The sequence below is a fragment of the Haliotis rufescens genome, unplaced genomic scaffold (genome assembly GCF_023055435.1).
Source record: "Haliotis rufescens isolate VD_foot unplaced genomic scaffold, xgHalRufe1.0.p SCAF_36, whole genome shotgun sequence".
In the NCBI taxonomy this organism is placed as follows: Eukaryota; Metazoa; Mollusca; class Gastropoda; order Lepetellida; family Haliotidae; genus Haliotis; species Haliotis rufescens.
In genome coordinates this window covers 4,034,071-4,049,313 of record NW_025964068.1, presented here as the reverse complement: position 1 = coordinate 4,049,313, position 15,243 = coordinate 4,034,071, and the positions used below count along the sequence as shown (strand labels likewise).

Genomic DNA, 15,243 nt, shown 5'->3' with positions numbered 1-15,243 from the left:
TCATATCACTAGCGGCTACACATAGAGGCTCTTATATCTGTATACAGTAAACCCCTATTACCCCGGACGACGCCCTGTTGAGTAGTGCAGATTATCAAATGCCCTGCTCCAGCAGTGATGGGAGTTTCGAGGCCAGATCCAAAGCTTCGGTGTATTCAATGTTGAGGGTGGTCTTTGATTAGCAAACAACATATGTTCTGGCCTTCTAGACACCGCGTCTAGAACGGAATCAACGTACGTTGGATGACGCGTAATTATTTAGATTAACTCTGAGGCAATTAATTTGATATACAATCAGTGCAAAGAGACCTCAAATTGCTCCAAGTCAACAGCTGGCCAATGAGTTGTGGTATCACTGAGCTGTAATCCAATGAAATTGCATGTTCCCCACTGCAATACTATATAAGTGGAACGAGGCCACAGAAGAGCATGAATCACTGATTCGTTCATCAACCGCCTTCACTATGAATTATTCAGGAATTTTTGTCATTCTTGTTATTGTCAACATGGCTGATGCCTCGTTTTCGCGTTCAAGTGTCTACTGTGAGTATCATTCAGTAAAATAATGAGAGGGTGAATGTTATATTTGGCCTCCCTATAGAAGTGTCCCAGTGTTAACCATTTCCTACGTCCATCGTACGCTGATAGCAACAGTGGAACATTTCTCTAAGCCACGTTTATACAAAAACACGTTCACATCTCACAAGGCTGGTCTGCATCCGTCACTCTCCGGTGTTTGTAGCAATGTATGTTCAAGTATTTCTTCACATGATTGTGGGGCGGTTGGGTAGTCTAGTGTTAAAAGCGTTCGCTTGTCACGCCGAAGACCCGGGTTCGATTCCCCACATGAGTGCATCGTGTGAAGATCATTGCTGGTGTCCCTCGCTGTGATATTGCTGGAATTTTGCTAAAAGCGGCGTAAAACCATACTGACTCACTCTTTTACAGTTGTATACTGGTTTCCATATATCCAATTTCACGGGACTATTTTATGTTCAGTGTTATGTAATATAACGGATCACATAATTTAAAACCTTATTGTATAAGGGTACGTAACTCTATTTTCATTTTACCAAACTGGATTTTCTACCCCTTTATTTTACAGAATAAAGATTGTTACATTTTAAGGGACGGTGGGTTAGCCAACTGGTTAAAGCGTTAACTCGTCAAGCCGAAGACCACCGCCATGACAATCGTGCAATATTGCTAATATTTGCATTAAACCCAACTCGCTTACTCTCTTTAGAAGCGTACTAGTCCGCATGTAGGCTCTGTAAAAAAAGAAACGCAAAATTGATTTTAGATGTATATTTTATATAGCATATAAATAATCAACAGATTGTCATCGATTATTCAAAAATACTATACATTATTGTCATGGACCAAGGTTCAATATGGCACTCACGGAATAGTAAATTTACAAGTCATCTGTTCTCAATATCCTGTATGGCCACTATTAGAGTCCAAAACTGACTGTCGTCGTCGTCCCATTGAAGCAATCATCGGGATTTGTCTTGTTGGAAAATGGCGGTCGCTTGTTGAATAATGGGAAGCACGTGTGGCCGAAGAATCTCCTACCTGTAATGTTGTGCTGTTATATTCCCTAGAAGTCAGTTCTACCAGTGTAGGAGATGGCTGCCCACTTCGTCACACTACCACCACCAAATGCGTGCACTTACTGTATGCAGTTTCGGGCACAACGCTCCCCGCGACGCCTGTAAACACGACGTCTACCATCCGCACGGGGAAGCATAAATAGTTACTCGTCACGAAACCAAACTTTTCTCCATCGCAGTTGTGGCCACACCTAGTGACCTAGACACCATTGACACCGCAGCCGACGATGAAGGTCCGTCGGAATGACTCCCGAACTGGTCGTCTAACGCGAATACCTTCAGCGGGTAAACGGTTCCTCACTGTCTGGGCTGATATCCTACGCAATCCTGATATTGCCGTACGTTTAGAGGTGGCCGTGGTGTTTCTATCACGTAAGTGACGTAGCCGTATGAATCTGTCCTGTCCTAATATGTAATAGGTGGTCGGCCGGATCTGGGAAGGTCCTTTGTTGTCCCATGTGTCTGATAACAATTCCGTACTCGTGCAACGGTGCTTGGTGCTACGCGGAAAAACCTGGCTACCGCAAAAGAAAACACAACGTTTCATAGCCAAACAAATGATGTCATGTTGGTGAGTTTCGGCGCTATGCTCTCGCGTGGTTGTGCTTTTGCGATTTTCCCATCAATGCACAACATTTCTGCAGTACCCTATTTTTTTCATAGATATCGATCCCAATCCATTCAGAAATTACCAATTTTTTTTTGGAATTAATTTTGCATAGACGTCGGCAGCACTCTGTCAGATATTAATGACATTACTACTTTTGCCTTTCTTTTTTGGCAGAGCATATATATATCGTTGTTTTCGCTTTGTTTTAGATCGACGAGGAACACGTGGGCAGAGTGGAAATACGGGTAGAACTGGTCCCACGGGGTACACTGGGGCAACAGGCGTCCCAGGGCCAACAGGGGATACTGGAGACACGGGAACAGTGAAAGGTTACACTGGTGCAATGGGTCCCATTGGTGAAGGTGGGAACACGGGTTCAAACGGCGCTGCTGGTGACAAAGGATACACGGGATTAAAAGGATACACCGGCGAAACCGGAGCGCAAGGGATCACTGGCATGACTGGGGTGGTTGGTATACCGGGTGATAGAGGTGCTCGTGGACAGAATGGCGAGAAAGGGCCTTCAGGTAATCAAGGATCTAAAGGAACCTATGGTATTCCCGGGTCTACCGGCACAAGAGGAGTTACTGGATATACGGGTAACACAGGAAATACTGGAGATACTGGAAGCCAAGGGCAGATGGGCTCAACTGGAAATACGGGAAGTACAGGTGTCGTGGGTAGCGGTGGAGTCGAAGGAACACAAGGCGATACAGGACCTCGTGGGGACCAAGGAAATCAAGGGACTACTGGGGGACAAGGGATGACTGGTGGTACTGGCGGAACGGGGGCCACCGGAACAAAAGGTGTCGAGGGGACAAAAGGCGTGATAGGCACCAAGGGAGTGTCTGGTACTCAAGGAATTCAAGGAACACAGGGGGAAATAGGAACCCGGGGACCGATAGGAAACACAGGCTCTACAGGGGAGACAGGGAACACTGGGGCAACAGGATCCACTGGCCAAACTGGCCCAAGTGGGCCTGGTCTGAGTCAGTTCTGCAACTGGGCGGCGAGAAACTTTAACGTCGGCCAACGAGTCAGGGATGTGTGCGGCTCACTTGGATTCACAGGTATGTTGTTATTACCCGGGATTGGAGTGACGTTTTAATTTATTGTACATTTGGTCGAGTGGGAAACATTTCTTTTGAAAGCATGAATCGTTTCATTTTATCCCCTCTTCTAAGAGGATTTTAACACTATTCTAAAAAAAACGCTTAAGGAAAGTTTTGACAGAAATACACTTTAACATAATTGATATTTGGTTGCATTAACTGCAAGATATCGAAGATTCGTTGCCTAACTTTTATTCTTTTATCATTTACAGGCGCCATTCCATAATCACCGTTCGAAAGATTGCAAAACTGTTAACGTATTTTTCTGTGAATAAAATATAATCAATTCTTTAGTATTTGTCCTAATCATTGTGAGGGATCTGGGAAGGTATTAAGAATATGTTTATCCGTCTGTTGGCTGGAGCCATCAGCCCCGTTACTCACAACCAAAGCTTGCAGTCATGCTGTGACTACTTATAGCTTTACGAAACATGTCTCACCTGGCTAACTCACTAAAATTTGGAAAGATAATTATTATTTTTTAATTTACCTTCTTAACATTGCCAGTGAATTGACCATGTTCATATTTTTTGGAATTTCACCTGACTGTGCTATGGCCCAGAGACTGACCTGTGGGTGCGTGGATGGCCGAGTCACTTAAGCGTCATTGTACATATTGCTGTGGATTCGAATCTCGGTTCGACCTGATAACGTTTCTGGGTTTCTTAAAGGTTGTCGCCATAGTGGTAATGTCCTGCATCACTTCTGGCTTTACACCCACAGCAAGATGACACGTGATATAACATGTGTTCAAAGCGGTGTTGCTGTCCAATATATGCGCATCCATGGGTATATGCCATCTTAAATATAAAATTTTCCTCTGATGAACTATTCTCAGACACCCAATAGACCACTCAATAGACCACTCATTCAACTACTCACTCAATCAGCCACTAACTCCATCACCCACTCAACCACTCCCACAACCACTATCGACATTTAACTACTCACTCAATGACTCTCAACATTTAACCACTAAAACCACTAACTCAATCACCCAAACACTCACTCTTCAATCTAAATCACATGTTAGTAGTACATAGTAAACTTTCCAATATATGCGTATCTACAGTCACATGCCATCTCAAGAACTGTTGAGAACAAGAACTGACGACTGACGACATGTACTCACTCGCTCACTCACTCACGAACTAACGAACCCAGTCACTCACCACTCAACCACTCTCATCATCCAGTGACTCAACCACTGACTAAACCACTCACTCATCCAGACACCCATTTATCCAATCGCTCGCAGGCGCAAGGATTGTGTTATTATTTAAGCATGACACTGGTGAGTGCTTGATTCAGATTGGTCAAAATAAAAGTAAAATGAGGTATCAAATTCAATTTGATACCTCAGAAATAAACAAGCCTTTTAACCTATTTGACACAAATAACTTGCGTACGAATAACTCGAACTATCGATAGCATACGTAGTGATGCAAGGCATTAGAAGTGTATACGTTTTGTGGGGACAGATGTTCAATGCCGGGACCAGAGGGAGTGAGTGTATGGCAGCGATGCCTGACTAGAGTGATCTTGAAATGGCAACTGCCACGAAATATCGCAAATACCCCGCCATTCCTGATACATTGCATTCTGGGTCGCAAAAGTTTAGCAAACACAATTGAATTTATCTTAGAATACGCACAAGTATGTAAAACGTACGCTAACTACTGTGTCAGGTTTACAACTACCACAATTGAAACCGGTCGGTGAGCAGTCTCTCTTTTCGTACAATGCCTTCAGTTGAAAAAACTGCGCTGTTCAGCCCTACACCAAGGTGCATCCATCGGGAATAAGGTTAGGGTCCTTTTAGGTTCATCTGGTGTTGAACAAAACAATTTAACACCCGAGACTCTCACAGCCCAGTTGGTCTATATCCTGCGCTTTCGGTTCCCAATTCAATTGAATGCTGTTATCCCTCGCTTTCGGTTCCCAATTCAATTGAGTGCTGTTAACACTATAGGTAGCCCAGCTCCACATTGAAAACACAGTAGGTTTATCTCATAATTCTATCCTGAATTTGGAAAATACTCGAATCCAAATGGATAATCAGAGGTTTCAAATAACACCAACCACACCTGATTTGACGACCGCATCTCTGCAGGGCCTGATATTTATTAAAAAGGAGTTAGTTATTCTTTCTCAGTCATTTTAAATAGACGTTTTGAAGTCAATACCTATTAGGTAGATAACACGACATGAATCGACCAAAGGGGACTTTACTTGGCCAACATAAGTTTGGAAACTGAACATTTCAAGGCCACCTTATCTTCTTCTGTGTTTGTTTGTTTGTTTGTTTGTTTAAAGTTGCACTGAGCAATATTCCAGCTATATGTCGGTGGTCTGTAAATAATCGAATCTGTACCACACAAACAATCCAGTGATTGATATCATGAGCATCCACCCGTGCAGTTGGAATACAATGACATGCGTCAACCAAGTCAGCGAGCCTGACCACCCGATCCGGTTAGTGGCCTCTTACGACAAACATGGGTTGCTTAAGACCAATTCTAACCCGGATTTTCACGGTTGTTTATTTATGTAAAAGAACAATGTTTGAGCACATAAAGCGTCATGAATTGTCAGTGTTTGAAACATTGTTTCTGGTGTTCTGTTGATTGTGATTGTATATTAGAATCATGAATAAAGCGCTCCGTTGTGAAAGTAAAATAAGAGGTATCGATTCTACAGTGGAAGGATCTCAAATTTCAAAACATATTGTTTATCTCCTAATTCTATAACGAATGCTTGAATCTGATTGCTTTAAATGAGACATCAATTTTCCACTTTATTCCTCTAAATTAACACACAAACCGTATGAATACATCGATAGCCACCATTACCGGATGTTGTGACACCCTAGATGGGTTTGATGGTGTTGTTATAAGGTTAAAACGCGTCTCAAAAACATTAGAAAATAGTAACAAATAGTAACTGATAGAGAGTTTGGGTAAGCGTCGTTAAACCAATCACTCCTTAACGGAGCTGAGCCGATGCTGACAAGGCGAGTTGCAAAGTCAAGGCTTATCTGACCATGATGACCAGGAACTGAAATACTTTCAGTAACTGTAGTAGGGTCGCACTGGACACCCGAAAGGAGTTACGACAGTGTCATGACAACTCTTTACGACGGCATAGCGTGCGCATATAAAACCTTTAGGGACACGTTCGGTCATGGTCATATTGAAACAAACGGTAATTAAAGTAAAATAAAACATACTGAATGTGTAACAAACAACTTTATTCATCACAATATATTATTACAAACCTTGATGTGACCTTTATCCATTGATCTTCGACTAGGACGATTTGAGCGTCGATGTAGCAGTACCAAGAGTGAACAATGTCTTTCTTGGGATAATTCGAAAAATTAAAAAAAAGTACTTGTGTTTGACGGAGTGATTCACTATATGCCTGTTTGGGAGGGTGATTGGATGAAAGTCAGAGAGACTGACTCAGTAGATGATCCAATTCGCCTTCAGAATATTTGGTTCAACTTAGCGTTAGTATTAGGCAGGCGTAGTTGAAAGTCAAATGGCCTCACGCCCAATTCTATTAGTTTCGAGGTCGACGATGTAGTGTGTGAGTTCAGCACACACAGTGAGGTGACAGAAAACACTGCAGTGATCTTTTATATTCAAATCAGACCAAACCAAGCATGTATGTGACTAGTTGTGGTTCCTGTCCTGTTGCTTCATAAACAAATTCCAAATTACATTCAGAAACACTGCTCTATTCCTTAGACCACGAAAACTCACAAACAAATCTCCAAACAATCACTGGTATACTGCACAGGCACTTGGTGACAACAGTCGGTTCTCCCAGCAATGAATAGACGCCCGGTAGGACGAGATGCTTGTTAATCTTCTAGTGCCTAACAGGCAGCTTGGGTTGTATACTCGCCAGGGAGTTGAGATTGATTGTTGAGTGCATACTGTTCTAGCGCTTTGAGCATGCCCCTGTGTGGTGTGGAAACCTGCAGACTCATTGCCAGTATATTAACAGGTTACTGTTGAACAGCATAAGAGATCGGGGTTGTCATATGGCTTCATGTAACTTTTTTTTTCTTTCTTTTTAAATCTTTATTCACATTTCAAATAAAATACAAAGTGTAGCATTTCATCAGTTATATATTATTCAAAAACCAATCCCTTTACATCAAACTTTCAAAACCTTTTGCAAATATAGACAATCATAAAATGTGATATCGTACTAGTAGTATTCTTTGCTAGGATTGAAAAGTCTGTGGAATGCAATTAACTTGGTCATATTGTAGTATCTAATAACTTCACGTTGAATATGTTTCAACTTTAGCTGAAAACCCTTTCGTAATTGTTTAAACACAATAAATTTGATAAGTGATATAATTACATTGAGAGAGTTGTTATTCTTCCCCTTAAATCCAAATAAAATATTCTCTTTACAGAAGTCAAGTCTTCCTCCCACAGAAGTCGTTAACCAGTTGAGAACAAGCTCCCAGGTGTGAGCAGCATATTCACAATCATAACATGCATGTACAATAGTTTCACTATATGTACCACAGAAGTTGCAACTTTGTGAATCTTTATATCCAATACAATGTAAGTATTTATTTAAAGGTAATATGTAGTGGATAATCCTAAACTGAAACCATCTCAGTTCTACACTCTGGGTACACCTTGTTGCCATCAAATTAAATATCACGCACTGTTCATCGGTAAACACTTTCTGTAAAGTTTCTTCCCACTTAAGCATTCCCGGAGACTTTATGAAAGCTGGTTGTAAGAGTGTGTTATAGAAGAGTTTACTGCCTTTATTACACCTTGTGATTAGTGAAACATTGTATGGCAAAATAGGTTGAAAAGAGACCCTAGGCATACTCTTAAAGTTACAATTGTTTTTTTCTGGCAAGTTGCATTATTGATTGAACTGTACCCTGATATGTTAGGAAATCTGTTATTATTCCATATCTATCAATAAAAGATTCATAAGAATATATTTCACCCGTTCCATCAAAAAGATCACCAACAAATGTAACTCCCTTACAATACCAAGTCGGATAAAAGATGGACTTTCCTCCTATCTGAATGTTGTTATTAAACCATAAAGCCTGGTTTACAATGTCAATACTACCACTAACATTACTCTTTGTTAAATAATTGCTCCAGGCTTGTAATACATCTTTCCAAAAGGAGTTGTCTACAGCAGGAATAATTTTATCAATAACATATTTAGCGTCTGCCATCCATAATCTGTTAAAGTTTGGAATAGAATTCAATGAGAGTAATACCCATTTTGAGTTACTACAAAGTATTGTTTCACAGTTTTTGTGAATCTATCATATCTATAATAATAGGTACTTTGATCCCCCCAAACTGATATGGCTGTGGCATTACATTTCTTTTAACCTTGTCTGGCCTTCCAAAAGAAAAACATTTTGTTTTGAAAGTTGTCTATTACTTGAACATTGGGGCTAGGTATAGATGTAAACAAATGATTTAATTTTGATAACAACAGTGATTTTAAAACTGTATTTCTACCTGTTGGAGTCAATAATCTTGCTTGGAATACGTTCATTTCCCTTTCATTTTTTTTCAAATTTATCTGTATAGTTTAAGTCAATAATTTCTTCCAAATCAATAGAAAAAATAATTCCCAATAACTTAAACGTTATAGCAGTCCAGTGAAGATTCCACTCTTTACAGAGCTTATATCGTCATCTCTTTTTGGAACCAATCCATATCAATTTGGTTTTGTCAGTGTTAACTTTTAATCCTGAAAACCTAGCAAAAACGTCGAGTGTATTTAACACAGGCCTTGTTCAGATCCATCTAACATCAAAGTCGTATCATCTGCAAATTGTGCAAGTAAATGTTCAGTACTGCCAGTCTTTATTCCCTTAATATTTTTGTTTTTTCTTATCATTATTGCAAGTTTCTCTGCACATATAATAAATATATATGGCGACACTAGATCTCCCTGACGATAACCTCTTGTTATCTTAAAAAAGGGGCTAGCAAAACCATTGACTAATACACTTGATTCAATATCGCTGAGAAATGTTGATCTCCATTTTACTATACTTGGACCAAAGTTGAAAAATTTAAATGTATTCGAAATAAAATGTCTATCAACAGTCAAAAGCTTTTTCAAAGTCAATCAGCATTAGTAATCCAGGTATTTGATATGATTCAGTATATTCCATCAAGTCATATATTGATCTTGTAACTTCCCCAATATATCTTCCCGTGACAAAACCTTTCTGATCATCACTAATAATTATACTTAAAACTTCTTTAATTCTATTTGCGATTACTGCTGACGCTAGTTTATACGAAGTATTCAAGAGAGGTTGGGCGCTAATTTTTTAGGAAAAGTTTCGACTTATTTTCCGTAGGAATACATGACTTGTTATTAATCCCTTTTTTTGTGTTACTGATAAAGATTCGTTTCTATATGCATGATTAACAGACTTAAGCCAAAATTGTCCAATATCATTCCCAAAAAACTTTTAAAAATTCTGTTGTGAAACCATCCGTTTTCACAGGCGTTCTGAAATTTCCAACCCACAGTAGGTTAATCTTCTCAGTAGACGTGTGTGATTGGGGATGCTGCAATCTCCACGTAAGCCCAGTGCTAAACAGATAGATGTTTTAGTTTTCTGTAATATTCCAGCTGAATCCAGGCGGGGCCACACAGAATAGGTTTCACACACCCATGTGGGGAATCAAACCTAGATCTTCTAAGCAATAGGCTTCCCAGCGGCCCTATTTCACCACCCCCGTGGGGATTCCGGGTTAACGTATGCTTGTGGTACGTGTCCACGAATGATCGGTGATTTGTTTGATCCCATAATATCAATCACAGATTTTGATTGGTACAGGTTATTAAAGGAATAATTATACCTCGAATATTACCGAGTGCGGCGTTAAGCAATTAAATAACAGTGAAGGTTTGTTTATTTGTTTGTTGATTAAATATTCCAGCCATCGAATCTGAACCAAACTATCCAGTGATTGACATCATGAGCATCGATCTACGCACTTGGGATACGATGACATGCATCAACCAAGTCAGCGAGCCTGACCACCCGATCCCGTATAAGTCGCCTCTTACGACAAGCACAGTCGCCTTTTACGACAAGCGTAGTCGCCTTTTACGACAAACATGGATCTTCACGGGTCAACAGTGAAGGTAGCGGTAGGCCTTTTGTTGGTAGAGGAGGTAATTGTACGTATGAATTAAGACAGTTTTCAGAAACAAAATATCTTTATTGTCATCTTGTTTATTTTCCGAGGAAGCGTACAGAAGAAATATGATAAATATTGCCAGCATTGGGTTCCTGAAACACAGCAAGAATATTAATATCATTAACACCAGAAGATCGATATGAGAGTGGAAAGTTGTTCGGTATTTTTGCTCTGAACATTTTTAGATGAATCACTTTTAGATGGACGCACTTATGATATATTTAAACCACCGTCTCTCTGTTCCCCGTCCCCATCACATGTATACCAACGAGTTCTATCATATAAGATAGTCATTGAGTTGGGTTTAACGCCGCTTTTAAATATTCCAGTTATATCCCGGCGGGTCAGCTTAATGTGGGAGGAAAGCCCGAAGTGATGCAGGTCTCAGACGTTAACCACTTCGGTGAAACCCACGAGCACGGGTTTGGGGCTGACAAACCTAGAAACATAATCGGGGTGAACCGGTATACGAACCCACAATCATAGGTTTCTGGCGTACCCAAGGGACTCAACTCTGCACGGCGAATCGCGGCGCCTTAGACGACTGGGCCACCCGTGCTCCCTTCTATCATGTAAAACATCGCCTTAAAAGTACTCTCTATCACAACCATATCTGTGTACAAAAAATAAAAGAAGGCTATTCCAAGAACGTAAATTTCAAATTCGTTAGTTTCGTTCTTATATCACATTTTAGTAAAACTCGTCAGTTTACCTTAACCGTAGTAATCGCACAGTGAGAAAGCCCACGGAGACGCGAAAACGCTTGTTTTATATATCTCAGTGCAGAAAAGTTGAAACGAGGGTGAGGTGTCTCCAGTTGCGCCCCGGGCACCGTCACTACCAGCCATTCCGGTGTCCCCCTGCACGCCCCTGGTGCCTACGACGCCCTTGGTGCCGTCGCTGCCTGTATATCCTGTGTCGCCCGTGGACCCAGTGGACCCGGTATACCCCGTGTAGCCAGTATAACCGGTGTAGCCCGTCCCGCCAGTCGCCCCTGTCGAGCCGGTGTAACCAGTTACTCCCTTCGTACCGTCGCTTCCAGCGTCTCCACCTGTTCCAACTATACCCTCCTCGCCAGCTGCGCCCATTGGGCCAACTGCACCAGTATTGCCTGTGGCTCCTGTATCGCCGACCGCACCTTGTTGGCCTGTGACCCCCGTGTCGCCCGTGTCGCCCGTGTATCCCGTGTAGCCCGTGTAGCCCGTGTAGCCAGTAGATCCGGTATTTCCAGTGTTACCGGTATTTCCCGTATACCCAATGTTACCTTGGAGACCAGTGGAGCCGGTGTCGCCAGTATATCCAGTATACCCATTGATTCCCGTGTACCCCTTGTCACCATTTGCGCCGTCGTCTCCCGTAAAGCCGTTGCCCCCTTGATTTCCCTGCGCGCCCGTGTCGCCTGTATCTCCCGGAGCCCCTGGTGGCCCTTTTACACCAGGATTGTCGGTGGGGCCCGCTGCGCCTATTGGTCCGATTGTGCCCTTGACGCCAGTGTCCGTACCCGTGGCACCCGTTATGCCAACCAGACCAATACTACCATCCACACCATCTGTTCCAGGCACCCCTCGGGTACCTGAGGATAGGAGAAATAACAACAGTTATAACATTCAAATATATTTGTATGAAAAGTGTAAAGATCAACAGTTATGATAATAATAGCAATTAATATGTCGACTGTAAATTCTGACCACCTGTTGTCATGGGTGAGGCGAGTGTGCCGTTTTCCGTCACTTTGACCCATATTGCAAAAATGCACCTAGTCGGGAACTAAAAAGGCGATGCATACACGCGGAGCCATACGGGCAGGAAACCGGGCCTTGCTGCAAGAAACGTTCACCGCTGCACAAACCCAACTATATTTTTGGACTTTTCCTAAACATTAATACATTTGGAATGTTTATAGGTGTACGCGTAAATTTGGTGCACACGCATATGCAACATCACAACGAAGTTATTTGGTGATGATTCCATCAATGGACAACCCAACACGAAGTGCATAAAACGGTACCAAATGTCTGACGTGAAGGTATGCCCCGGGATGCTACTGCTGGAACTCACTCATGTTCCCTTCTTTGTGCCGTGTCCATGCGCCCTTGTTAACAGCTTCATTGCGACTTAGTGCAACGATGTACATTGTTAAATTTTCAAATGATACAAACGTGGGGTTGTAAGCTCCCCTGTGACGTGTAGACAACTACAGTGCTGGGCTCATTCGTGTAATGTGTTCTTCTTAACTGCCAAGAGGACAAGCTTACTGAATATTGTCATTGTGGCATACATCTTAAAACGTAATTTTGTTATTCCCGTCGAGCATGTTAACGTATACGTGGGAGTACTTCAAACGTTGAAGGAAGGATAAACGACTTTATTTCTTAGGTCTTGAAACAAACAACACACGCACGCACGCACGCACGCACACAGACACGCACGCACGCACACAGACACGCACGCACGCACACAGACACGCACGCGCATGCACCAACATACACACAAACACGATTGCAGACACGAACACGCGCGCACGAACTCACACTCACTCACACACACACACACACACACACACACACACACACACACACACACACACACACACACACACACACACACACACACATTGCCACTACCACAACCACAGCCACCACGTAACTGAGAACATGCAGATACGCCCAAAGGATATTATTTTAATAGCGGACCCTACTTTGCAATAATTCATAAAGCTGGTGATGTAGCAAAGCTATTGGACATGTGATGCTCACAGATTTTTTACTGAACTCGTTTTAGTTTCTACGGTTAGAGCAAACTGTGACGACAAGAGTTGTTATTGACTTGACCTGTGAATCTCCAGAAAAAGAACAACTTATCTTGTATACATGTTCTATCCGCTGATCAGAAGCAGTTAGCCCTCTGACATTTCTTTAAACAACATCTCCACATCAGAGAACTTACCGCGTGCCCGACGAGACCCACTGGACGTCCTCGTGAAGGTCGCAGTGGTCAGTGAAAAACTGACCAGGCAAAAGGCAGCTATCATCATATTCATGGTCATTGTAGAAAGACAGATGGCTCCACTGTGAGGTGAACATGAAGGAGCATGGCTATATACCCAGGTTACTGTGGGTTGTCATCATCTGCTCAGCGTCACGTGATTCGCCTCGTGTGTCCGTATTGGATAACGTCACATTGGTAATATTTCCTTGACCAAGCCATTGCAATGTGATTTACAGAAGTATCGAATTTCCTATTCACACGTAAAGTGTCTCATTATCAGCCCGTCTCCATGCCACCCAGATAAGAAACTGGAATTCATTTGTATATTTATTTGAGAATCTTGGAGATTCTATCTATCACGTAACATGTGGTCTCTAACAGGCTGTGGTGTAGCCTGGTGGTTGAAAGCGGGATAAAGCTATACTCACTCATTCACTCACTCACAAAAACACTGTCCCCTCTAACAGACCATCCCCTCTGTCCCCTCTAACAGACCATCCCCTCTGTCCCCTTTAACAGACCGTCCCGTCTAACAGACCATCCCCTCTGTCCCCTTTAGCAGACCGTCCCCTCTGTCCCCTCTAACAGACCGTCCCCTCTGTCCCCTCTAACAGACCGTCCCCTCTGTCCCCTCTAACAGACCGTCCCCTCTGTATCCAATGTCTGTTTCGCCGTGTATCAGTGTCTCTGTGTATTCAATATCTGTTTCTCGGTGTGTCAGAGTCTCTGTGTATCAAATGCCTGTTTCGCCGTGTGTCAGTGTCTCACTTTATTCAATGTCTGTTTCTCGGTGTGTCAGTGTCTCTGTGTATTCAATATCTGTTTCTCGGTGTGTCAGAGTCTCTGTGTATCAAATGTCTGTTTCTCCGTGTGTCAGTGTCTCACTTTATTCAATGTCTGTTTCGCCGTGTGTCAGTGTCTCTGTGTATTCAATGTCTGTTTCTCGGTGTGTCAGTGTCTCTGTGTATTCAATGCCTGTTTCTCCGTGTGTCAGAGTCTCACTGTATCCAATGTCTGTTTCTCGGTGTGTCGGTGTCTCTGTGTATTCAATATCTGTTTCTCGGTGTGTCAGTGTCTCTGTGTATTTAATATCTTTTTCTCCGTGTGTCAGTGTCTCACTGTATCCAATGTCTGTTTCTCCGTGTGTCAGTGTCTCTGTGTATTCAATATCTGTTTCTCCGTGTGTCAGAGTCTCTGTGTATCAAATGCCTGTTTCTCCGTGTGTCAGTGTATCACTGTATCCAATGTCTGTTTCTCCGTGTGCCTCTCGATCTGTCCCTGTTTTTCTCTGTGGATGCGTGTTTTTACAGTTTAAGCATGGCTTGGTGCCACTTCAGTTTTAGGAGTGCATTTGCCTTATTTGAAGCATGTAAAGGCACTGTGGCTAAGAAATGCTGAAAATATGGAAAGTTATGCCCACATGGTACAATGAATAACGTCATATGAAACCGCAACATATGAACCCGACTGGTCAGTAGAATACGGTCCCATTTTGTCGAAAGTCGAAATTTAGAAATGAGATGAAGAAAGAAAGACTTTCATCATTAAAAGTCTTCTTACGCAGTGATAAGTCCAGAATGTTTACGGGTTTTTAATCCCATGAATTATCTTTCTTTCATTGCAGTGCATACTCCCATACGTTTAACAAATGACAATCTTACAATAGACGAGGTGATAAG

The 15,243-nt window shown here is 42.2% G+C and overlaps 2 protein-coding genes across 2 annotated transcripts; one reads left to right on the top strand and one right to left on the bottom strand.

Annotated features, from left to right (window-relative positions):
* Window positions 1-435: 435 nt before the first annotated feature.
* LOC124147702 (collagen alpha-2(I) chain-like) lies at window positions 436-3,626 on the top strand. The gene is made up of 3 exons (XM_046518441.1): window positions 436-543; window positions 2,436-3,296; window positions 3,551-3,626. Exons 1-3 carry the CDS (start codon window positions 465-467, stop codon window positions 3,562-3,564), a joined length of 954 nt encoding a protein of 317 aa, XP_046374397.1. The 5' UTR covers window positions 436-464; the 3' UTR covers window positions 3,565-3,626.
* Window positions 3,627-10,576: 6,950 nt separating this feature from the next.
* On the bottom strand, window positions 10,577-13,651 carry LOC124147701 (collagen EMF1-alpha-like). Its single transcript, XM_046518440.1, has 3 exons — window positions 13,523-13,651; window positions 11,289-12,149; window positions 10,577-10,668 (listed from the first exon to the last, which is right to left on the bottom strand). The coding sequence occupies exons 1-2, from the start codon at window positions 13,620-13,622 to the stop codon at window positions 11,290-11,292; spliced, it is 960 nt and encodes a 319-aa protein (XP_046374396.1). The 5' UTR covers window positions 13,623-13,651; the 3' UTR covers window positions 10,577-10,668; window position 11,289.
* Window positions 13,652-15,243: the final 1,592 nt, after the last annotated feature.